The sequence below is a fragment of the Sinohyriopsis cumingii genome, chromosome 2 (assembly GCF_028554795.1).
Source record: "Sinohyriopsis cumingii isolate HCF-2022 chromosome 2, ASM2855479v2, whole genome shotgun sequence".
Lineage (NCBI taxonomy): Eukaryota > Metazoa > Mollusca > Bivalvia > Unionida > Unionidae > Sinohyriopsis > Sinohyriopsis cumingii.
Window position 1 is genome coordinate 160,293,677 of NC_142962.1, and position 27,437 is coordinate 160,321,113.

The 27,437-nt window shown below is 33.3% G+C and overlaps 1 protein-coding gene across 1 annotated transcript in view; it reads left to right on the forward strand.

The window, feature by feature from the left end:
- The first annotated feature begins 1,008 nt into the window (after positions 1 to 1,008).
- The window catches only part of LOC149806210 (uncharacterized), a 47,718-nt gene continuing 21,289 nt past the window's right edge, over positions 1,009 to 27,437 (forward strand). Inside the window, exons 1-6 of the mRNA XM_089951151.1 lie at positions 1,009 to 1,178; positions 7,159 to 7,253; positions 10,417 to 10,526; positions 14,876 to 14,998; positions 17,479 to 17,746; positions 19,705 to 20,028. Of these exons, the coding sequence (XP_089807277.1) occupies positions 1,091 to 1,178; positions 7,159 to 7,253; positions 10,417 to 10,526; positions 14,876 to 14,998; positions 17,479 to 17,746; positions 19,705 to 20,028 (1,008 nt within the window). The 5' untranslated portion in view covers positions 1,009 to 1,090. The remainder of the gene's footprint in view (positions 1,179 to 7,158; positions 7,254 to 10,416; positions 10,527 to 14,875; positions 14,999 to 17,478; positions 17,747 to 19,704; positions 20,029 to 27,437) is intronic.

Sequence of the window (27,437 nt, forward strand, 5' to 3'; positions counted from 1 at the left end):
CCCTTGTCGCTATACAGACCCATCCCTGTTCAAATTCCCATGTTAAATTCCCATTGTCGCTAGATAGTCCCTGGCGACAAGGGGAAATTTAACATAGGCAATACACCCTGGTTAGGGGCTTGTGAATAGTAAAGCAAGAGTTTGTTTTGTTTCTAGCGTGATTTTTACCATTGTCCCTAGACAGTCCTAATACTTTTTGTCTCTCTAAAGTCCCACCCATGTTAAAGTCCCATTGTCCCTAGACAAACCCACCATGTTACAGTCCCATTGTCCCCCAAGTACCGGTCCTGTATTCCTATGTTAAATTCCCATTGTCCCTATGAGAAAGTACTTCTTTTAGAAGCGCCAATACAAAAGAAGTATTTTCACTACGCTATAACACTAACTGCATATCAACTGATGTGATTTATTTGATAACCTGTAAAAAATGTAACATGCAATATGTTGGACAAACATATTTATAAAATGTTAATATTTCAATAAATTTTAATACCAATAATCACTCTACTCGATTTTTCTTTTATGACAATAGATATTGTGCATGAAGACATGAACACTCTCATAAAAGAAAGTTATTAGATTCATAAGATACTTTGTATGATAATGGCCTTAATACCAATTCACTATATAAAATTGTATAAAATGTTAATTAAAACATTGATTTGTTGTATATCCTTTATAAAAATGTAATTGTATGTATGACTGTTTGTCTATATTTCATTATTTTACTTGAGTTTTAATTGAACTTTTCGTAACTTTTCGCAACTTTTCGCAATTTTCGTAACTTTTCGCGTTTTAGTCATACCGCGGTGCGTGTTCTTGGGCACAATTTAGTTGTCGTATTCAGTAATACTTATTTGGAAAATGGTATTTAAATTGACATCACATATATTGCATATGTACAATTTTGTCTTACTGTGTTAATTCTATTAGACATAAAAAAGATGAAAAGAAAATTATTGTTATTATTTACATTTACGACATTTAGAACAACCTACGATATAAATAATAGCGAGTCACGACTGTTAAGAAAAGAGACGAGATTGTCTGCAACAAGAAACAAATTCGTATGATCTTTAACGATTGAAATATGGCTGAAGAAGAAGGCTATGATGTAAAAGTATACATCTACGATGTAACAAAGGGCCTTGCTAGATCTATGTCGCCAATGATTTTAGGTAATTTCAAAGTCAACTATTTTCGATTATTTATTGAGTGCATTCATACCTCCACCACCATTTATGCGAAACAAACATAGGATTTAACCATTTTTGGCGTTTTTAGGAGTTACATCGAAGTTGCGAATGAATTTCCTGGAGTGTTTTGCCACACATTAGCGATAACAAAGCATGAGTGACTTCAGTATTCTGTCTTGTATGTTTCATAATTTTCAAAATTTGCCAGCACAATAAATGTTATATCATACATTGAATTTTTTAAATATATTTTACAAGCGAGGCTATTCGTTTTAGATATTGCAGTCATTTCCACTACCAGCTAAAACTTTTACATTTTAAGTCAAGCAAATTATTGAGATAAAGGGACACGCCACCGTCAAGAAAACCACAAAATTACCCAAAAGCAAGCTATCCCCATGTTAGGCTTGCTATGAGGATCAGAGATTGCTGTCATCAATGGTGATTTCAGTTCAGGTAGTTTGAATCATACACCAACCCTCAAAATCTTATGAAGTTATTGGTTTGGTTTGGTGCCTTATGGTACAGCAATACAAGTAGGCAATTTATTGCCAAAGCAATTTGAGCAATGTGCCTTGCCCAAGGATGCACCACAATATCTGACATACTAACGACTGAGCCACCAAACACCTCAAAAGAAATAAAGGACAGGGTTCAACACCATCCATTATTTTAAATATATTTCATTGATAGTATTTTTTTCACTTTTATGATGACAAGCCATGTTTTTTTAAAGCATTGTATGATCCCAACTCATGCTTACCCAGATGCTATCAACAATTTCTTCGGAGATTACTGATTTTAATATATTATTGTTATGACTCTATGGTCACAAACTAATTAACAGAAAGAAACAAAACCAACAAGGCTTGCAAAACATAAAAAATAATTTAATTATCAAAGTTATAAATGAAAATGTGAGAGGAACTTACAGTATTATAAATTAGCTCAACAGATTTTAAAACCATAAATGTACTGGAAAACAAGTCTGCAGACTTTCAACGGGAACACAAGAAATGAGGATGACTCTAAAAAAATCAGAATGAATCTGATGGCTCAGTTTTTTCCTTATATACACCTTCCTTTGCGACAATATTTCATAATGTACCTATGTGACAGATCTTACTACTCATTTGGCCTTGAACTGGACTATTCATGTGACATAGTCCAACTAATGGGAAGTTACTGAATTCTTATAGAATCATCCTGTTCCCAAACGCCAATGAAAAATTAAGTCAAAGATATCATTAGATCTTATTATTAAGATTATTATTAATAATTGGTGGACTATTCATGTGACATAGTCCAACCGATGAGAAGTTACTGAATTCTTATAGAATCATCCTGTTCCCAAAAGCCAATGAAAAATTAAGTCAAAGATATCATTAGGTCTTATTATTAAGATTATTATTAGTAATTTGTGGACTATTCATGTGACATAGTCCAACCAATGGGAAGTTACTGAATTCTTATAAAATCATCCTGTTCCCAAAAGCCAATAAAAAATTAAGTCAAAGACATCATTAGGTCATATTATTAAGATTATTATTAGTAATTGTCAACACATATGTCAGCATTTATTTATTGATAGTATGTAATTTTATGCTCTTAACAGACTCAGGTCACATTGGCAAAATCAAAGTAAAGATATTTTATACAATTTGCAACCATGAATAAAAACATACAAACATTAAATAAAATCATGTACAAGGAGTTACAAAAAAAGATAGATATACTTAACATTATCACCTTGCAGACATACACATACACACAAACACATACACATACACACATGCTTGCACACACATGCAATCACAATAACAGATGCTCCACCACAGTACTAGAAATGACCTAGGCACACAATCAATAATGATGCAGATCACTGCCCATTAAGATGTTTTAACTGCTTTAATAAGCCTAAAACAGACTAGAAATTGAAAATATAGACTTCTATAAGGTGAAAAAACAAACAAATGGATGTTTGTTGTAGAGTAATGTGGATGGGTGGTAGCTTTGATTATGTCAGATATTGATTTAAATACTTAAACATTTTTATAAAGCTGTAATTGTAATTCATGAAAGTGTAAATTAAGGATTTGGATGAAACTGAAATTGTAGTTCATGAAAGTGTAAATTAACGATTTGGATGAAACTGAAATTGTAATTCATGAAAGTGCAGATTTAAACATTTGGATAAAACTGAAATTGTAGTTCATGAAAGTGTAAGTTAAGGATTTGGATGAAACTGAAATTGTAATTCATGAAAGTGTAGATCAAACATTTGGATAAAACAGAAATGTTAGTTTATGATAATGTAAAAGTATAGGTGGAAATATATCATATGTTATATGTTAGTTGATTAAACCATGAAGACAAAAAAATATTATTTTACTTTGTCTAAGTGTCAGTTTGTGATTGAATCATGTCTTTTCCACATTTAGTTGCCAGCCCTTATGATCCACCACCCCTCCACTCCTACCCAGCTGCTTCTTATTTTTGTCATTGTTCATGGATTATATAACAAACTATCTGAATTTTGTATTTCTTACTCTGTTGATTTATCTTCATTTAAAAGCTGAGATGTTGAACAAGAGCAAAATAATTATAACCTTTGCGAATACTTTATAGTTCTGGCATGACCCCACATTAAAATAGGGCTGGTATACCTCGGCTGCTTCCCAGCTGGTATACACCAGCTGCTTCTCACAAGTGCTGGTATACCCCACCTGCTTTCCACAAGTACTTTTATGCCCCAGCTGCTTCAAGATTGCTTATGACAAGGTTTCCAGCAGTCTGTTCCTCAATGTTGTCAATGTTTGTCATGTATCCAGTTGGATTTAAGAAACCAATTTGAGTGATATCTTGACTTAACACACCATTCCCAGGCCTGAAAAAAAGAAATGGTAAAAATGTTTTAAGATGATATTGGTCTTAAAGCCACTTAGCTCATTTATTGTGAAGATACAGCTTTGATTCTTGTACCAGTGTATCTCTAAGAGCTTTAAAATGATATATAAAAATAGGCAGGTGATTACATTTGAAAAATGGTGTTTTAGAATTCTGTTTGCCTTCAGATTAATTGTGAACATTGGCTGAGCTTGTCAACACTTGAGCAATGCCATTTTTTGCTAGATTTATGTCAAACATGGTATGTAGGCTTAGATCATGAAGATATCTGATTAGCTTTATTGAGTGAGACAAGAGGGAGACAAAGAAGAATATTGCAGAATAAGTCATCTCATTTCATAGGTTATAGAAATATGAACTGCAAGCACATGTATCTTCTTTAATCCACTGCTTTATGGATTTATGAGAGAAAAAAGCAGATAATGAAATGTGACTCTTTTAGACTTTCAGTTTTTGGTGATGTTTTGAAAGTAAAATAAAGTTTCTTGTTCTGTTGCAGTTGATTAACTATCTATACCCCTATTTGTAATTACAGTGTTTTAATCTAGGTACTTCTATCAATTAGTTTCAATATATAGTTCATATTGTGATCCTACATTTGTAAAGTTTTATATCAAGAATAAATGCCGTAGAGACCAAGAAGGACACATAAACTTTAATTAAAGGACTGATCTTTTTAGGGGAAGCAGAATGTTTGTTTGAGCCAAAATACTAAAGTCACACCCAATGATATGCATTAATGGATTAATCCAGGTCCTGGGCCAGATCAGTAATTCTTAAAGTCACACACAATGATATATATTAATGGATAATTCCAGGTCCTGGGTCAGATCAGTAATTCTTAAAGTCACACCCAATGACATATATTAATGGATTAATCTAGGTCCTGGGTCAGATCAGTAATTCTTAAAGTCACACACAATGATTTATATTAATGGATAAATCCAGGTCCTGGGTCAGATCAGTAATTCTTGAAGTCACACCCAATGATATATATTAATGGATTAATCCAGGTCCTGGGCCAGATCAGTAATTCTTAAAGTCACACCCAATGATATATATTAATGGATTAATCCAGGTCCTGGGCCAGATCAGTAATTCTTAAAGTCACACCCAATGATATATATTAATGGATTAATCCAGGTCCTGGGTCAGATCAGTAATTCTTAAAGGCACACCCAATGATATATATTAATGGATAAATCCAGATCATGTGCCATATTTTGCCTACCTCTGCTATAACTACTCAACTAAGTGGAGGGAGTATCTCAGAAACCCCAAACTACTGTCAATGTGCGACTAAATAATTCACAGGACTGAGTCACTTTTGTATTCATGAAGAAGGTGAAGTTGACATATTATTTTGTTGGACTTAGTCACCCACTTCACCTGGAAGCATGGCTTGTGATCATTTGTTTTCTTTTCTCAGAATTAATTGTGACCCTATGAAACATAGGTACAAAAGTTTTCTTTATTTAAATTTCCACAGCATCACTGTTCATTTCATAACATATGACAGATTCATTACACTGCAATCTCATCATGAGCATAATCTTAGTTCAAATGACGTGTCACTTCTGTATACATTTCAGAGGCACATAATATCTGCACCAACTTTGGAACATCATGTTTGTAAGTGCATTTATTTGAAATGGTGCAGTAGACATCTATAATAGGATCCAGGATTGGAAAAATCGAATATTTTCATGCTTCCCCTGAATCAAGATTTGTTTGAACTGTATCAAAAATGTTGATTTTTGTAAAAGTAAATTTTGATTTTGTATAATACTGTCGGTAACTAGCATGGAATTTACTTGCACAGTGAAGTTTTCAATTTGTCCTATGATGCCAGACAAGCATATTTTTTCCAGCTGACAATGTGATGGGGTTTTAAGGTTTAGTAGATTAAAAACCCAATGCTTCTTAATTTACCTTTAATAAAACTTGAAATATGTTTCAATTGGATTTTTACTAGTTTAGAAGCCATATTTATGGTTTAGTTTTGATTAAACTTTGAATATAGGCTTATGCAAATGAGATCTTGCAAGAGTTTGATCAGTAACAAGATCCATATGTACTAACGAGGTGATTCACAGAGCTTATTACCGCTCTAGAGATTTCTGATCCAATTTTGATTAAACATGGTAAATATACTTAATTCTTCAAGATCTTTGACAGGTACAGGTACAGTTATGAGCAAGATGCATTTATATTTTGATTGGCCGAGTATATAAACTCATTAGCAACTATGCTGAAATTTTGATTGTTCTTGTTGAATATTCTATATTAAGATGATGAATGAGTTTAATTATTAGGAAGATCTATGCATGTTATTAAGGTAGTTTTGTATCTGATTGGCCTAATTTTGATTGGATTTTGCATCAGTTTGGTAATAAGTTTATGCCATCATTGTCTTAGACAGCTTGTGTAATAAGTCAGATCTGTGCATATTAATGAGATGATCTTGTATCTGATTGGCCTAATTTTGATTGGATTTTACATCAGTTTGTTAATAAGTTTATGCCATCATTGTTTTAGACAGCTTGTGTAATAAGTCAGATCTGTGCATATTAATGAGATGATCTTGCATCTGATTGGCTGAATTTGTTACCTCACAAGATTTAGAGACCATATATTTCATCTAATTTTGATAAAACTAGGAAAATAGGTGAATATCTTAAACATCCTTGATGAGTTGGATTATAAGCAAGAGACTTCTTATTAATTATGCATTATTTCTTTGGAAAGTTTATGTAAGTTATTGTTACAATACTGCATAAGAGTGCTTAGTGAAATGATTAACTATTAAGTTATATAAGTCAGGTGAACTATATCAAGTTGACTTTGGCAACTTGTCAGTCTAGTGAAGAAGCTTTATTTTGTGAAAATAATAATGTTACCAGTGAAATATAGACTTAAGCATGAATTAAACTCTATATATTTTTTAATACAGAAATTGTTAAAACGTTTGTGTCAAAAATATGCTTCATTTATGAAATGTAAGAGAATATTTTGAGATCATATTATAATTACAGTTTTTCATTCAATATTGTAGGGAAGCAGTTGGATGGTATTTGGCACACAGGTCTTGTTGTGTATGGCCAGGAGTTCTTTTTTGGTGGGATGGGAGGAATTGAAACATGTCGACCAGTATGTATTCAGGACTTCACAGGTGTTAAATATTGTCAGATGTTGAAACTGATTATGCCATCTTTTCAGTTATCTATACTAATTAGAAATGCTCTCTTGATTGAAAACGTAGTCTTTGGATCAAATGGTTGCCTTAGTATACATGTTATAAGCTAAGAAATGAAATGCTGATGGTCAGCTTTTTAAATTTTGATGAATGGACAGAAATATTGAGGAATTTTTCCAAAACAGTAATCACAAACATCTGTTACAGCTGACATCATTTCATTATAACAGATACAATAAAAATAATATTCTGACAATAATAAGTGTAAATTCTGATATTATGTACATTTATTTTTCATTCCAAAAGCATACAGGCAAGTAAAGGAAAGCACCTTGCTCAAATATAAACCATATTAGCTGATCAAAATATGGTTGGAATTGAACTTGCACCCTGCTGAATGAGTAAAAACATTAGACTTAAGAGGTGACACCTGCCTATGTGTAGTTGTCTGTAATAACTTGTACTTTTTTAAGATGGTAACAAATATAAATTGTTTTGAAGTTGAATAATAACACACAAAAAACTAACATGAACACATGGACACATGCAATGAGGCACACAAAGAAGAGTAAAGTAATATTTCTGCACCAATTTGATTTTGCGGATCAGGTAATTAGCTTAGCCACATTTCAAATTCTTGTGTGATATACAATGTATGCAGACTGATTTATATTTAAAATGGATATTTTTGGTGTCAATATTCTGAATTAGGGCATAAATTAGGTCACATTGAGGGATGGTTGAGCAGAGTTGTTTTGAAATCTATTAGGAGTCAGTTATAGCAGCATCAGAGATGAATGTCTTTTAGATGTTGTTTTATTAAAAAAAAGTGATCATTGATAAGTCTCCTTAAGGCTGCCTGACCTGGTTGTCATGTTTTATAAAAGTAATTATTGTATGAATATTTTCATTAAACAAATTGGGTGCGAACCAATAGAAGCCCGAGTATGCTTGTTTGTATTTGTGGGCTTGATGACAGGCTATGTATAGTGGCCAGTATTTCTGGTGGAGGAAGAATCTGGGAAAATCCTGGGAAGAACCTCTGACCAATGGGAAGCTACTGGTATGCTTTCCACATACCCACCTTGGCCAAGCCTGAGACTTGAACCCACATGGACAGTGGTGAGATGCGAGTGATCTGTAAAGGCAAGCACCTTAGATCACTTGGCCACCTGGGGTCACCTTAGACCACTTGGCAACCTGGGGTCACCTTAGACCACTTGGTCACCTGGGGGCACCTTAGACCACTTGGCCAACTGGGGGTACCTTAGACCACTTGGCCACCTGGGAGCACATTAGACCACTTGGCCACCTGGTGACTGTAAGTCTGAGTAAGCTGCTAACAATCTACACATGGATACATAGCTTCTAGTGGGTTTTGTATGTGAATTTTGTTGTAAATTAAAATGTTAATGAAAGAAATACCTTTTCCTATCCAAAACATGAAGGTATTAGAATGAAGGAATTCTCTGTGTTGATTGGTAAAGGACAAATATTCCAAAATACACTGTACATAGCACAGTCACACTTTTCTCTACAAACCAAAGTAAATGCCTGATGGCAAGCATGATAACATGGAAACTGTTGGTACAAAGTCTGCAGTGTCACGTTTTGGTGGTACTCAATCAAATGTGTAAATAATGGCTACCCATGAAAAGATGCCAAACTGGCTTTTTTACACATGTAAACAATGAATGCAAATTCTCATTTCAAGCTTGGATCTTGAACAAATACCATGCACTGAATACCAGTGTTGTTACTGTTATTCTTTCAGGCATTTGGCATAATTTCATATTCAAAGAATTCACCATATAAATTTATAATTAATACATTCTGGTGGAAAAAGCATTTCATTCATAGAGCTATCCTCTGTCTTCTTCCCTGGTATTTTTTGCTTTCCTATGATAAGGAAGTAGCAAGTCCAGTTGCTACCATCTAACAGATCTAGGTCATATATAGAAATGATTTTCTTGACAGTCACCTTTGTTCAAAGACTTGCGATACCTTTTAAATTGAAACACTGTTCCTATCATGTATATACTATAAAATTTGCATGAGTTCCTCAGTTCAGTATTCTTGCAGAATTTGTGTATTATTCATTGAATTTGAACAAACAGAATATCTTCTCTGAAATAGCTACTGTAATCTTGGTCCATTGTCTGTTTTTGGATTAAAAGGAGTACCATATATACTCTCTTATAAGTCCTACTGAAAACTGCACAGACCCAGATCTGCCATCGCATAATGCACTGGCAGATCTGGATCAGTGCAGTTAGAAGTAATCTGTAGAACAAACAGTATAGACCCTGATCTGCAGATGACACATACCTGCCATCACTGCCCAGTTCCCACCTCCCTCTCCACTTGGTACAAGTCAAAGAAAATTATGATATTACAGTTGTTGGAAGTTGACTGAGGTATCAGACTGAGATCATTTTGAGTTTTTAAAAAAAATTCTAAACCTCCAGTTAGTATTGGGTCGAAGGAATACTCTTTTTGACTGTGGAAAGATATAGCAACATAATAACAGCAGGTAAGTATTACATAATTAAAATTGGTACCCCCCCAGAAAAACAAAAAAAACCCATCCTGCCAACTACATATTTATACCCAGTGAAGTGGGGATTTTGATAATGAAACTTGTGTTTCCTTATTTGTAGACTTGCTCTGTGTTCAGATGATTATAATTGATTTTTTTGTTGGGTATATTTCAAGGTTTTAGAGCAGGCATAAAATTATCTTGTAGCATCAGTTTGATAGTGAGAGCACACCCACACCCACTGTTTTTTAGCTTTACCAATCCTTAAGTTGAATATGGGGTTGGTTATATACAGCCGCATGGGCCATTGTGACCTAGTCGCTGGTTTCTTGACATCATGATATGAATGTGTCAAGAACAATGTACATTCTACAACATCTGCCTGATGTTTTAGGTCCCAGCTTAGATTTGCCCCTTTTTTTATTTCACTTTGATGTAACATTTGTTTAAAATATTTTCACCAGGGATTGCAGCTTTATATATGCCTGAGATTGATATTTTCTTTCAAAGAGATGGCATACTATTTTAAAATTCAATGTTTTAACTTAGATGAACATTCCTAGGTATCTATATTTCAGGGTGGAACAATACTTGGAAATCCAACTCAAATTGAATACCTGGGAAAGACACATGTACCATATGAGATGTTTGTTGATTACCTGCGTGAACTGTCAGTGACTACTTACAGGTCAGTTTAACCAATTACAGTAAACTGGGCAAGTTATGAAGTCACCTTGTTGCTATATAAAGAACCTATATATTTTACTCACAATAAAATTGCATGCACTGCTATATTTATTTCAGACAAAAAGAACAACATTGGAGTGTACACAATGTAATGCTTATATACAAAACCATGTCTTGTACTCAGTGAAATCTGTTGCTTTGTTTGGTGTGTACAAAGAACACAAGGGATAAAATAAAAGCCAGATTTAGTAGATTAAATTAATTAAGAAACTGTTTATATTGCCTGTAAATCCTCCAGTTTGGTGAAATTATTGATTAATCAGCTTAAAAGATAATTATTTTTAATCATTGACCTGTTTTTGAAATATTATGGTCATTTGTTATCTTCTTGCTTATTCTCATTTGTCTATAAATTCATTTATTTTGTAATTCTTCTATTTGTCTCACTTTTATTACATTCATTTATTGTTGGTTCATTCTGTTATTTCACTCTTTCAATCATTTTATTATTACATTTACTCTTTTACTTACCCACTTATATGGCTGCATCACTGTCTGCTTGTTCATCCATTTCATTGTGCATTCCTTTTAATTATAAAAGGCACATTGTTGTATTTAAATAGATATGGCTATTATGGAGGAATTGCTGAAGATTCCTTGAATTTGTTTATTTAGAGTGAAAAATATGTGCATTAGAAAACTTTTAATTCAGTATTTCTTTTAGACATTAATATGATTTATTACATATCCTTACGTCTGATTAGGCATTTGATATAGATGTTCATTCTGTGATTCCATATTACAGACAGAAATTTTCTGTATCTCACACCTAGCCTGGAGTTTCTTGTACATCTTTAAATTTTAAATAATAGTGCACTTATAAAACATTGGGAATGATTTCTTGAATGGTTTTGTGCTATACATTTTAAACTGTCAAAACACGTTTTTTTTAAAGAAATGAGTTTTAGCTGTGGGGGATAATAGGGTAATACTGTAAATAGTAATGAGCAGTTTGTGGGCATTTCACCTCTGAGAAATTGAATCTTCATTTTCATAAAAAATATGTGCTTAAATTGTCATCTTTAAGTTAATGGATCAATAATTTCTTGAATTAAATGATAACATAAAAATAGAGATTTTGAAAGTACCATAGATTAATGAAATTTCTGCATAAAATTGAATGTATTTTGATATGACTCTTGAGTCTTAAACTAAGTAGCAGACAAAGTAAAAACTATAAAGTTTAGCAAAATTTAACAAAAAAATTATATCCCTAAAATACATAGTGAAAATTTAAAAGGAACTTACAGCATTGTGAATTAAGTCCCAAGTAATCCTAAAAGGTATATTACAAGTTCAGAAGTTAAACTTATGATTGATGTTGTTATATGGCGGCTGTATATCATTTGCTTTGTTTTTGATAACAGCTGCTATTGCATGGAAATTGTGAATCAGCATTATGAGATTCACATAGTTTGGTAATAAATCAAATGCTATTTGGCACAGATATTTTTCCAATAAATAATACAATATATAATAAAATTTCCATTGATGAAAATCTAGAGAAACACCTGCATGTGGCAAAACTAAAAAATAAATACCATCAGAAAAGTCTTATCATGTGAAATTTGTGTTTTAATTTTATTTCTTTAATTTGTTTTTAATGTAATTGTTTGAACTGTGATATGACTTCTTTTCAGACATGAAAATAGTCATTTTGACTGTCACTGCCTCACTGAGAACCTAATTATTAGAGTACATACTCAGTGATTAAAATTTATTTTGTTAAATGTTGAGAACCTAAGGTACAAGCTAATTAGCATATTCATTGTCTCAGCTGATTATATCACGGTAAAGCATAGATTTTGATTTTGACTAATCTGTGCATTTTTCAACAAACTTTTGCTGTGATGCATTAAAAAATACAGGTTCAGATAAAAAACCATCCAAATTCTATCATTTCTCCTTCTTATGTGTCATTTTTCTTTTTTCCAGATGTAGTAATGTGGCATCTGTTTTTTTTAGTACAATTGAGTTATACTCAGTCATTGCCTGTTGATATTGATGAAGGAGTGTATGCTGTCGTTTAATATCACTGTCTTGAAGAATTAACAAGTGCAAACATATTGATGGGTTATGATTGCACTTCTAGCTATGAAGCTTTATTTCATTAGTGATTGCTTACAATGGATATACCTGTTCTGACCTATAACAAATCACTTTATCAGCAATGCAGACAGACCAATGATGCGTCTGCACAATATATATCTAGACCTAGCTCTGGTTACATATGTCAGATGGGAATTTTTTTAGAGGGTTGTACAATAACTTTCATAATAATGCCAAACGTACAGTTCATTTTGTAAATGTATACATAAAAAATTGAAAAGAATTATGTGAATAAAAAGGTAAAATATAATAAATACAAAACCACATGTGCTATGTTCTGTGTTTGCATTCAAGAACTTGTTTGATACGGTGTAGGAACACGCCTTGGCCTGACGGCCTTGACATATTCCTACACTGTATCAAATTCGTTCTTTCCACCCACACATATGTAGTCTTGTCCATGTATGTATCAAAATTGGCATGAAAAGGTAAATCAATTAACAGAATCATTGTATTAGTAAGACATTATTGAATGTTGAAAAGTATCTGAATTATGTTACTTTAAAGATTCCTTTAAACTTATTTATATTTAGACATTCAAGCCATAAACTTAATATAGAAGCAGATAGATGTGAAGATGACTACGTCAGAGCATTTTAAAAAATTTTTTTTATAGAAGTAATAAGTATTAGTTGGCCATGAATATTATGAATTTTTTCGTTTGTAAAATTTGCTGAGATATTTGAGAAAAAATATTAAAATCAATGGTGGTGTGCCATCCCATTTTAAAAAAATTCTATTGCTTGATGTCATCTCAAAGTCCACAGTTTATATACATGTACCATTTAGTAGCTGGACAAGAAAATACTCTGACAAGAAGTATGTTGACCTTATTTGTATGTATTGTGTGACAGTAGAATAAATTACTGAAATAAAGTTTATAAATATACTTCGATTTTCACTTTTAGTGAAATGATATTGTAACTGCCCTTTCAGTCATGCAACAGACTAACTTTCTGTTTGACTTGATGATAATTTATGTCCTAGAACATTGTCTTCTTTGACAGTTTGTCATATGGGGTTAAGGAAAGGAAACTACTCCAACTTAAGTGATTCATGAATTTGTAAGTACTTCATGTCAGATTGATTTATGTTGAAAAATCTGTCATCAGTTTACAGTCTTTAATTGACTTTATCAGGTGTAAGTTCCATAAATATTAAAATTCATTAATATCTACAGCTGTACATTATTACCTTACCTCACTCACCAAATCCACATTCATCTAGATGTCCATTCTTTAGATCCACGTGTACTCTGTGTAATCAAACTTACGAACTTTTTGCATTGTGGAGAGCTGCTGCAATTTTTTTAACTGTTGTTTGCTTGGATAGGAAATGTGTCCTACATATAACTGGTGCACATCTTAATTACCTGGAGAGCCATGTGGCTTAGTGGTTAGCATGCTGAACTCATGACCAAAAGGTGTGGATTAGAATCCTACAATCCTACAATTGGACCAGCCTGGGTCAGCTACCATGGTGTGTTCTTTGGCAAGGCACTTTACACCAATTGCCTTGGCACTAAATAATCTATGTTGTTATACCATTAGGTACCAGACCAAACCAAATTTAACTTGCTAACTCAAATAGATGGCAAACATCACTACAGGACGATACTACACTTTGTACAGTAGGTTAGAAGTTGCATAACGTGTGACATAAACCTCGTTGTGGACTTTTGTTGATTACAGCACACAAAGAGTACTTTTGTCTGTTTAAACATCATGCATTTAGTACATTTCTGGATTGATATCTGTTGCTTATAAACCCTACTGGGGGGCCCCGAGTGGCCGAGTGGTCTAAAGCGCTGTCCGTTACAGATCACTGCTTTCTCACCTCTGTCTGCCTGAGGTCGAGTCTCGAGCTTGGCCAATGTAGATATGTGAGAAAGCTTGCCAGTAGCTTCTCGTGGGTCGGTGGTTCTTTCTGGGGTTTTCCCGGGTTCTTCCTCCACCATTAATACTGGCCACCATGTATAGCCTATCTTGTGCTGAAAAATGGCGTTAAACCCTATAACAACAACAACAATAAACCCTACCATTGTAGGTCCAACTGCTACCCACAGAAGACCATTGTTTTAATATCTCACATATCATTGCTGATATCTTTATCATCTGATACTGTTTTATATATTTTTTATGCTTTTTGACGTTATATTTCCATGTTTTTTGTATTTTCAAGGGCTGAGTGTTACCACCTGTTAGAACACAATTGTAATTCATTCAGCTCAGAAGTTGCCCAGTTTCTTACAGGCAAAGACATACCATCTTATGTCACTGGATTGCCATCTGAAGTTTTGAGCACGTAAGTAGAGTTCCATGTTCCGTGTTGCTTGGAGGAATATAAGTATCCTGCTGTGGCATGCATTTTTTTCTGTAAATAAAATAGTTGTGTTTTTAATAATAGTAACTTACTTTATGTATTTAAGAGAAATGATGGATCAGAAGAAATGTATCAGTTTTAGCATTGTTACTTTCCCAGATGGTTTTACAGCTACTTAAATCAGAATAGTTTCCACAGATTACTAAATTATGTTCTGAAAAATTCTTCTTCAGTGTTATAAATTCTTTCATGTAATTTGAAGGAAAGAATGAATTTTAAGACATTTACAGCTAAGGTTATGTTGAGCTGGATGAAATTTGCTTATAATTTCAAGAAATTCAAATTTAAATATGAGTTATTTCAGTGACAAAATTTATATTCATTCCTTGGACTCTGTTTAAAATCATGTCAGCCATCTGTATTCTTAACTCTAAATTTTATTTTGATTTTAGGTAATCAAAATTTAATCTTTTTAACTTTTTCTTCAAATCTGGCACACAAGAGTAAAATTATCTTAGGTGCATAGTACAGCATGAAGTTGTAGTCAATTGCTTTGAAACATTTAGTGACTAAAACTGAAATGCATATTGTCCTAACCTGGAAAAATATGACTAAAACTGAAATAATAATAATAATAATAATAATGCTTTATTTATAGAGGGTGACTCATTAGTCAAGGACTATTCTCCCTTGAGGCCCTTCTAAATGCATATAGTCCTAGCATGGAAATATGACTAAAACTGAAATGCATTTAGTCATGGAAGTGTGGCTTTTATTGCCTAATACATGTACATGCTCATATTTGACTAAAATATCTCTGCTGCCAATAAATCCATGCTTCATATTTGACTAAAATATCTCTGCTGCCAATAAATCCAGAAAATTGGTCACTTATGGTCTTAAACTTTGGTTCAGCTTGTCAGCTTTTGCAATTTTGACATCTCTCATCAGTTATGTATTGTAGCTAAAATTCTGTGATATGAAAGATTGCATCATCAGTCTAGTTTTCGAGACTCTTACTATAAAACAATTTATATTTCAATGAAATAATAGAAGCAAGAGATATTATGTGTAGCACCATGAATGAGCTAGAGTTAAGTCAATTTTTTAAAATCAGTGCTTACTGCATAGCTGGAAAAGACAGGAATTATTACATGATTATATCATTGATATTATATAAGTTTTTACTGAGGCATATTGTTGCGCTGTAAACAATGGAGACAGTGGACATAAAATCTGTCTCGTATTAGTATTCAGTTATGGAGCAAGCAATGTTCATGCTTTTTATACATTATGCATAGCTTAAAAACCAGTGTCTCTGGTAACATTTACTCAGATCTGATTTATGCAATTTATGGTTAAATTTAATAATGAGTTACAGTTAAAATTAATGAAGAGGTAATGTCCAGAGTATTAACTGCATTACTTCCCTTGACAAAGGTTCAATTTGATGTTAATGTGTGATTTTCTGGAAGAAGCCAACTGGCCACTACAGATTGTATAATCAATTCAAGTAAAATGATGGATTTTTTATTTCTCAACATAGCATATATAATAGAAATGTTGGAAAATATGTAGAGATTATACTTCTGTAGCAGCATACATAATTTTGTAATTATTTCTAGTAATTGTCATCATTTGTTTTCTGTCTTCTCTCTCTCTTGTTGATCATACTGACCATTACTTGTTTTAAATTTTCACAGTATCACTTTTCCTTTAATAATCTATCACAGATTCCCTACAGTATATGTTAGTGAGCTCTTTATTCTGCTGATGCATCAATTCTACATAAATATCAAGTATACATGTACTAACTTTGTGAAGGTCATACTTTTAAATGCAAATTATTTGTCAATGATGCAGCAGAAATTTATAATGGCAATAAATGTGTTCTTATCAGGTACTGATTAAAAACTAAGTCTGAACCAAAAGCACCTTATTTTACCTGTATAATAAGAAAATGAAAAATTAATATACAGTTTTAATTATTGAAATAACAGTCCCATCAAAGAAAATGGTTAAGTTAATGATAAGTATAACCTGCTATAAAATGGCTGTCTGTTGTGGAAAACCTGCCTGATCTCAATAACTGTATCATGATGAAATAATTCAACCAATATACCTTTTTCTTTGTGCATTTGTCATGCGGAGTTTGTGATCTTCAACCATGGCAAAATTTTATGAATTTTAAAATACCCTTTCACATATTAAAGGGACAGTCAGTGATAAGCTACTTTTTCTTCCACGTTTTGGTGTAATAAGCCTTACTTTTGGGTAATCAAAGAAAATGCACGTTAAACAATAAATTATTCAGTGATTTTATATTGTTAGCAGACAGCTGAAAATATCAGTCTTTCAGTAAGTCTGATCCTTTGGTATTTTACAAGCATGCTTCTGTATTGTTTATCAGGCATGGTTAATACTGGTTTATGCTATGGCTAATACTGTTCATTTATGAGCAGGCCATTTGGACAGATGATCAAGCCCTTTATTGATGCCATGTCAGTGCAACCAAGTGGAGGGCATGCTTTGTTTGACCAACAACCATTTCGGGCACCTACTGCAAGCCAGACTGATTCCCAGAAGCAAGGAAACAGCACAAGAGGAGGAAATACAACAATGGCACATCCTTCTTCACAAAATCAAATGACAGTCAACAAAAAATCAAATGAAAAGGAAACCCCAAAAGAGTCAGACATGAAGAAATTAACACCATATGTATATAAAGTTGTAAGTATGAAGTGGATGAAAAATAGTAAGACATCTAACTGTTGATTTGAGGATCATAGTTGGTATGCATGCATGTATTAATATTATCTCTGTTGGTCAGAAGAGTCATGAAGAATGTCCTGATATTCAAAATTGAATTCCTCCAGCTCTCATTGAATATTTGCAGCATGATATATGTAAATAAAAACACAACTCTTTCTCTTTCTTGTGCTGTTGTCAGTTTTCACTAAAATAGTTTCAATTGGGAAAAATTAAGTTTGTTGTCTGAGAGAGAGAGATAGAGAGAGAGAGAGAGAGAGAGAGAGAGAGAGAGAGAGAGAGAGAATTAGCCACATACTATGAATCACTTTAAATTCATTGTTATCAAATTTTGACAGTTGGTTACAAAATTTAGATTCATTGGTACTTAATTTTGGAGAGTTATCACTTTAATTATTAAAAAAAATGCCAAGATATGAATCAGAGAAGATGTCATCATTCTCTAGCATGCATTTAAATTCAAGAAAAAACAAAACATGGATGTAATTAGTGTGAATTGTGGTTTGTATTGCTTTTTAATGTTTTCAAAGCCCATTGCAGGAAGAGACTGCTGTCTGAATTAAAGTTATTGGCATCATATCTTTTTGCCAGTCATATGCACAAAACCTTCAATTAATCTACCAACAAATTCTCCAAAATAATAACTTTCATGAGTGGTATTTAAACTAGGTGAATGATCAGTTAAATGACTGAGAAGACAGTGGCATTGTTTTAGCCGATTGATCTGAAAACATCAACCCATCATCCAGTTGACACCAAGTGGATGATCTCCATATATGACAGGGTACATATATCACTTGTGACAGGTGCGATTAAATGGGCTTTCAGCAAAGTGGGACTGACCTGCTGATTGTTTGTAAGACAGCGGTTATGTGTTTGAAACTTAATTAGCAATAACAGTGCATTGTGTCTTCTTAATGGAATAAGGAATGGTATATGTGATCAGTACAATATAATATGTAGTGAAAACTTGTTTTATTCATGAAACAACTTAGATTTGATATGGTAATTGCTTTCAGTATGGAACATAGTCAGACTAGATTATACAATGCCTATTGATTTATATGTAGGGTATTTTTTAATGAATAAACAGCTGTTAATGTTATTAAGATTATGTGCATTTAAAAAAGGTACAAACTGTCCTTGGCTTCATACTATCTTGAATGTTAACACTTTCACATTTCTTTTATTTGCAAATTTCATTGGATTACATGAAGTGTTATTGATTGTTCATTTTATAAATGGATATAATACATGCTTTGTGAAGTAATTTTGACTTTATTATTATACCATCAGATCAAGTCATTACATTACTTTAGAGCTTACAAGTTCATGAAATTTTGCATGCAAATTAAACTGTGATCAATAAAGTTCCATTTTACCTCACATTCCATTAACATGCCATGTATTTGTGTCCTTTTCCTCTGTAGTATAGTTACCATTGATATTAAAATAAGAGTGATGCTTTACTATGGCATCTAGAGGTGGGTGGGGGTGTGAGCACTTTAAATATCAGCCTGGTTTAAAATCCATTATGACTTTAAATTCTTGGTATACCTTGTCCATGAAATCAGTGAAACTTTGTACGTCATGAAGTTTCCGTGATTCACAGTACCTAAAGTCCTTAGGTAATACCACCCCCAGTCACATACTGAAACTTGTCATCTCATAACATGTTACGGAAGACATGCTGTATAAATTGTGGTATTATTATTGGTATTTATATGCATACTTGTGCTAAAGTTTTCTACATCAATCTTATTTATTATCATGACAGACTATCAGGGAGACAATTCAGGTAAAAACAAATGACAGTTGTTGACGATTTTAGTGTGTATTTTGAAGTAAGGACATGTTGACAATTGCTTGACCATATTCTGTATTTAAAAAAAAAAACAGCCATTTTCTATATATTACAGAAGCTGACAGGAGTGGACACATGGCAGGAGGTGCTGTCATGCAAAGACTTTCTTCTTATGAAAGAAGTATATCAGTACCTTGGAGCAAGTGACCAGTCACAGTGGTCACTCAGTCGTGACCAACTGGACATGCTGGTCAGTTTGCAACTCAGCAAGGAACTGGGCACTGCACTGGTCAACAAGGCTTTTCAGATTATGCAGCAGTTGGTCCTGGTGGAAGATTTTCTACACCTGCTTCAGCATGATCCAAAGAAAGGTTTCTGTCAAATATTGCTTCAGTTTGATGCCTTTAGTGATGATGTGAAGGAGCAAGCAATAAAGATGGTAAGATGCTTTGAGGATTGAACTCCCCTTAATTTATACTGTTATTGGAAAACACAAGATTTTGATTTCAGTTTTAAATGTTATACTGTAATTTATCACATAATCATTACACTCTAACTATAGTGTGTGCAGTTTAATACTTTTGATTTTACAACATGTTAACATATCATTTTATGTGATTTTTATTGGTCCAAAGAAGCCAATGAAATTCTTGCACATTATTCTCTTTACTGATTGGCTGCAATTGTGGGAAAAGTTTCCTAACCCTGCCTTCTGCAACTTTTTGTTTTTACTATTACTATCCAGATTTTGGATGCCATTTTTCATTAAGATTCCCAAAAGGGAATTGGGGAAAAATTGGTCACTTCTGTCTGAATATGGCCAATGTACCTGTAGTGGTTCATTACATCATGCATAGCATATCATGCTCTGAGAAATGGCATTAAACCCCAAGACAAAAACAACAACAGCAAGTAAAACAAAGGGTATTGTTCAGTTCATAGTGGGTATGCTGGGAGACATGAGCGGTATACATGTAACATGTAATCCACCCTATATACATGTATGATTTAAATGTAACATGTAGAAGTAAATAAACTCACCTCTGTTCACAGAAGAATGTGAACATAAACTGGTCTCCCAACTGACAAAACTTTATCCAACCACAGCATTTTTATGTAGTGAAATAGCTCATTTGAGCCAATGTTTCTTATGTGATGCAATTCCAACTAAAAATTTGTTTATGTCTTCTATTGTCTGTTCTTCCAAATCAAATAATGCAGATATCCAGTTACAAATACATTACAGCAAGTCTTGAATTTCTGCATTCACTAATCTTCCTTTAACATGAATATCCCAACAGCGGAATGTTTAGTACTGAAACTGATACATTTAGCGTAAACATGGATCTTCTACCGAATGAGTATTGGACAGTGTGAAATTATACGCATTGGATATTATGTGTTTAAAAATGATTTTGTCTGTGTAAAATGTTCTATTTATTAAGGGATATTCCATTAAAATATACATGGTACCCAGTGAAGGCACTTTTTTTGAAAATGTATGCTAGGGTACTCAGATCAAACAAAGAGTTCACATGAAAACAATACAAAATTCTAAATGCATCTATGGGTGACTATTCTATATTAAAAGTGCCTTCCCTGAGTCCTATGTAAATTTTACTGGAACACCTCTCAGAAAGACAGTTGCTCTTTCATTGATAATTTGTAAAAATGAGCTACTTTTAGATGTTAATGGTTGTAGAGTTTTGTCTGAAACTTTTTTTTACATACAACAAATGAAAGGTGCAGCATCTTAGATATGAAATTATTCCTTCCTCTTTGTAAAATATTTCCATTAAAGTAAAAACTGTATGATAAACTGGATCTCAGATGGGAAATGATTTAATATTAAGTTTATGAAAGTCATTGAATAATGTCCAGGTTTTGCTTGCCAAGGTTCACAAAGCTGGATATTCAACTTGTTTCGTGGATTCACTATTAAATCATTACCTATTCTAGATCCTCTATATACAGAACACATGATAAGTATTAAGTATTATACTGTGATATACAGAACACATGATATTCATTAAGTATTATACTGTAATATACAGAACACATGTTAAGTATTAAGTATTATACTGTAATATACAGAACACATGATATGCATTAAGTATTATACTGTAATATACAGAACACATAATATGTATTAAGTATTATACTATAATATACAGAACACATGATATGCATGAAGTATTATACTGTAATAAACAGAACACATGATATGTATTAAGTGTTATACTGTAATAAACAGAACACATGATATGTATTAAGTGTTATACTGTAATAAACAGAACACATGATATGTATTAAGTGTTATACTATAATAAACAGAACACATGATATGTATTAAGTGTTATACTATAATAAACAGAACACATGATATGTATTAAGTGTTATACTCTAACAAACAGAACACATGATATGTATTAAGTGTTATAATGTAATATACAGAACACATGATATGTATTAAGTGTTATACTGTAATAAGCAGAACACATGCATTAAGTGTTATACTATAATATACAGAACACATGATATGCATTGAATACACTTATTATACTTGCTATTGCTCAGTTTGAGTCAGTGGATTTTTTTACACCATAATGTGAGTCCCTCTTTATCACTTTTGGCCCCCATTTAGTGTGCTCACATTTACCAAATCCAAGTTGTAACTCTGTAATGTATGTTTTTGGGAAAACCTGACTGATATAGCCTGCATTGAGATGGTGTTAGCTATCAAGCCTGTCTCAGCTGTAATATTTAAGTTCAGACAGTCATTTAACAGACTTTAACAGTTATTCTGATGCAGTTGTTTAGAGCAGTACCTGCCCAATCCTGTGAAGCACATGGTGAATGGATAGCAATTACCTGCCTATGCTTTTATCTTATGATACATTGGTTGTTTGCAGTAAATTTTCATTCACTGTATTTGGCATGTAAATACATAATTTTTCAGGAAATAAATACAGAACTGAAAATTGGGAAAATTTCTTCTTGCCTGGGATCTTACGTTTTCCAGAAATTTCAAGAATGTATGAAGTTTTAGAGCATAAGACCAGATGCTGGCTGATGATGTTTATTTAGTGGTGTGTCGATCAATAGGTGCTTGTGGATGCTCTGCAGGCTTTATTTATGGACAGATTTCAATGAAACTTGTTATGTGAATTTACATCAAGAAGATCTTGAATCACTGCATTAATCAGGAAAATCCACTTGTTTGAGTCTCAATGAGGTGATCTGGTCTCGGATTAGCTGACCATGTTGATGCTTCTGAGGCTATATTTAAGAAGAACTCTTATGAATGATACAAAGTATACATAAAATGATGCATTTCTATAGACGGGAAAGTGCATATGCTATTAAATTATCTTTTCCCTTGATGTGCCTGATGTCAATATTGTATTCCTGTAACAACAAACTCCACGTTAGTAGTCTTTGATTTTTATTTTTCATCTTGCCGATGAAAGTAAGATGGTTGTGATCACTAAACACAATAATCGAAGAAGGAGCTGAACTAATGTAAACTTCAAAATGTTGTAATGCCAGTATCAAAGCCAAACATTCCTTCTCTATTGTTGAGTAATTTCTTTGGTGCTTATTTAATTTCTTAGAAAAATAGCACACTGGATGATCAACACCATTTTCATCTTCTTGAATCAATACTGCTCCAACCCCAATCACTTACATCAACAGACAGTTTAAATGATTGGCTGAAATTTGGAGCTGTAAGAACTGGCATGCTTTTAAGTCTGGCTTTTAAGTTATCAAAGCCTCCAGGCATTTTTTAGTCCAAAGGAACTTGTTTTTCTTGCTAAATAAATTTGTCAGGGGTTCAGCAATTATGGAAAAATTAGAACAGAATTTCTGATAGTATCCAGCCATACCTAAAAATTGCATCACTTGCTTTTTACTAACACGCACAGGGAATTCAGAGATAGCCTTGACCTTAGCATCTATAGGTTTACCTTGTCCATGTCCCATGAATATATCCTAGAAAAGTTACACTAGCACGGCAGAACTCACTTTTGGATAAATTAATTGTCAAACTTGCATCTGTGAGTCTATCAGAGAATTTCCAAATTGTTGATAAATGTTCTTTCCAGGTGTCACTGTAGATGATGACATCATCAATGTAAGCATCACAATTATCTGGATGAGAGGTGATCATATTCATTAGACATTGAAAAATACTTGGCGAACCTTTCATCTCAAACGGCATCACTTTATATTGATAAAGTCCATCTGGAGTCATGAATGCCAAAATTTCCTTTGCTCTTTCCATAAAACTCCTTTCAGAAGGTCAGATTTGGTGATATACTTGGCATTTCTGATTTTATCAATGCAGTCATCAATTCTTGGTAACGGAAATGAATCTGTTTCTGTCACACTGTTCACCTTCCTATAATCAGTGCACATATGGAAAGTTTTATCTGGTTTTGGAAAAAGTATACATGGTGAACTCCAATCACTTGTACTGGGCGCTATGAAATCATTCTCATTTTTTCAAGTATTCCTGTTTGAGAGGGTTCATCCTGTATGGGTGTTGTTTCACAGGTGTGGAATTTACAATTTCAGCGTCATGGTTAATTTTGTTTGTTCTTGTAGGAACATCTAGAAATAAGCGCTCATATTCAAATAATAATGTTTAAGTTCATTCCTTTTTTGCTGTTGCAAATTTGAAAGTTTCTGGTCCAGATCATTCATAATTTCTGAAGTCCGAAGATTTGTTACTCCAAAATCAGTAGAGTCCGATGGTATTCCTTCATTTAAATCTTCCCTGAGTGGGACAGGTACAACTAAATTAATAACATGTTTAACCTATCTCTTTCAATATACTTCTTTAATATGTTTATGTTTCAAAGTTGTTTTTGTTTTCAAAAATCATTTACTTTCGTTTCAACTGTGTAGGGACCATAATACTTGGCCTGAAGAGGACCTTTTGGTATGGGCAAGACAGCCAGAACTCTATCACCAGGCTGAAAACTCCTTTCATTTGAGTTTTTATCATATCTTGACTTCATTTTTGATTGCGTAGAGCGAAGATTTGCTCTTGCAACCTCACAAACCTTTGACAACTTATACTTAAAATTGGAAACATAATTGAGAAGATTAATTTCAGTATCTTCATTAGAAAGAAGTTTCTCTTTCAACAACTTCAATGGTCTATGCAAAGTGTGTCCAAAAGCCAGTTCAAAGGGACTGATTCACAAGGATTCTTGAACTTATTCCCAGACAGCAAACAATAGTAAATGAATGCCTTCATTCCAGTCTTTACATGTATAAAAACAATATGATCGAATCATATGTTTCAAAGTCTGATGAAATCTTTCTAATGCTACTTGGCTCACAGGGTGATAGGCAGAAGATTTGAATTGTTGGATGCCTAATTTGTACATAACTTGCTGGAAAATTACAGACATGAAATTTGACCCTTGATCAGATTGGACAGATTTGGGAAGGCCAAATTAAGTATAAAAAACTTTATCAAAGCTTTTACAATTGTTTTAGATTTAATATTCCTCAAAAGAATTGCCTCTGGAAACCACATTATGGTCAACAAGTATTGGTTACCTGACTTGGCCTTAGGCAAGGGACTTACACAGTCTACCATAATTCTGCTAAATGGTTCGTCAAGTGCAGGAATAGGTTGCAGATGAGCCTTAGGTATCTTCTGATTGGGTTTTCCTACCATTTGACAAGTATCACAAGATTTACAGAACTTACAAACATCACTTTTAATTTGTGGCCAATAGAAGTGAGTCAAGACACTGTGCTAAGTTTTATTTATCCCAAAATGACCAGCCAATGGAGTTTCATGGGCCAGACTAAGAATTTACTGTCTGTAGGATTTTGGAACTACAATTTGATAGTTCACTGACCACTCATCACCAGCAGGTACCTCGGGAGGTCTCCATTTTCTAATAAGAATTCCATTTTTAATGAAATAACAGACAGGTACTTCAGTGGCTTCAGTTTCACTAATGTCCCTTTGAAACAAACAGGAGATCTCAGGATCTTTTTCCTGTTCAACGACAAGTGATTGTTGTTTGTCACCCTGATTAGAAGAAAGAGAATGAGTAGTTAAAAGAGCACCACTGTGATCAATACCTTTTGATTGATCCAAACAAGAAGTGAAAGTGACCTCATCAAAAGCCTGACCAGTACATGTGTCAGTGAAAGGAATTCTTTCCTGATCAACATCATTCTCAAGAGCTTTCTTTGCCATAGCTATAGTAGCTGCACTAGCTGGGTATTAATCAGGGAATTCTTTTTCCGTAGGATCGACTTTCTGATTCAAACAAGGCTTGTCGGTTATGTGTGGATTAACCACAACTTTATCTCCAGCTAGGTCATTGCCTAGTAATAAATGCATGCCCTTAACGGGTAAAGCAGATAAAGTTCCGACTGTCACAGGTCCTGAGACTAAGCCTAATGACAAATTTCCACAATGGAGAGGAACATTAACAAAGCCGCACGCTACTCCTTGAATAAGAACACTTTCATTAGAAGAAGACTTCTCAGGAAAAGGCAAAGTACCTGATAATAAAAGACTCTGAGAGGCTCCTGTGTCCTTTAAAATTTTAATAAGGATAGGATTGGCCGAATCACCCAAGAGTGATATAGAACCCTGCAATATGAATGGTTCATAATTCTCCATAATAAAATCAGACTGGGGTTTATTAGACCCAACAAATATATTGCTTACAATACATGTCTGTGACCTCTTAGAAATAAGAGCAGTTAGAATAGATCTGTCTTGATTCTGATGCTTATTTTTCAATTTGTAGCAATCAGAAATAGCGTGCCCTTTCTTCATGCAATAGGTACATGTAGGAAGAGACAAGGATTTTTTTTATCATGCTTATCAGAAGCTTGATTTTTAAAAGTTGTGCCAGACTGAGATTTAGAAGGGCTTGTATTAGGCTGAAATACTTTTCAACCAGATGACTGCTGAGTACTGCTGAGACTTGCCTACAAAAGGATCTTTATGAACTAAAGAATACTCGTCAGCACCACAAGCAGCATTTCCTAAGGTTTTGACCCTATGCTCATCAAGATAAGTCTTAATGTCACTATGGACGCAGTTGTTGAACTCTTCAAGTAATACAGTTTGTCTGAGACCTTAATAATCTTGATCAAAGCATCATCTGTCAAATAACTGCTCTTTTTCTTTTGCTAATTCAGCATGAGTTTGTCCAGCTTCTTTTTTATAGTTTCTGAATTTTTGCAGATAAGCCTCAGGGACTAACTCATTACTCTTTAAGATGCATTCCTTAACCACATCATAGTCAGCACCTTGCTGTAGTGATGGTGAATGGTAAATATCACTAGCTCTACCAGTAAGTACACATTGTAATAATAAAGTCCAATGCACCTTTAGCCATTTCAAATTTTTGCAATGTTTTCAAAACGAAGAAAATATTTGTCAGCTTCTTTTTCTCTAAAATGGGGCACTAACCTAATATTTGTTGTAACATCAAAACTTGAATTTGTATCTAAAGTGGGAATTTGCTTTTCACTTACCAGCTCCATTTCTTTTATTCTAACTGATATTCCCTCTCTTCCTTCTCTGTTTGCAACTGTCTCTCTTTCTCTGATTGTAACTTCATTTATTCTTTTTGTAACTCCATTTGTCTTTCTTTCTGTCTTTCTTCCTTATCTGATTGCATTTGCATTTGTTCGTTCTGTGACTGCATTTATATCTGATTCTCCTCTTTCTGAAATAACATTTGTTCTTTCTCTTTCCCCAATTGCAACTGTATTTGTTTTTCTTCTTTATCTTTTTGAAGTTCCAGCTTCCTTAACTCTAATTCCATCTTGTATTTAATTTTAATTCCTTTACTT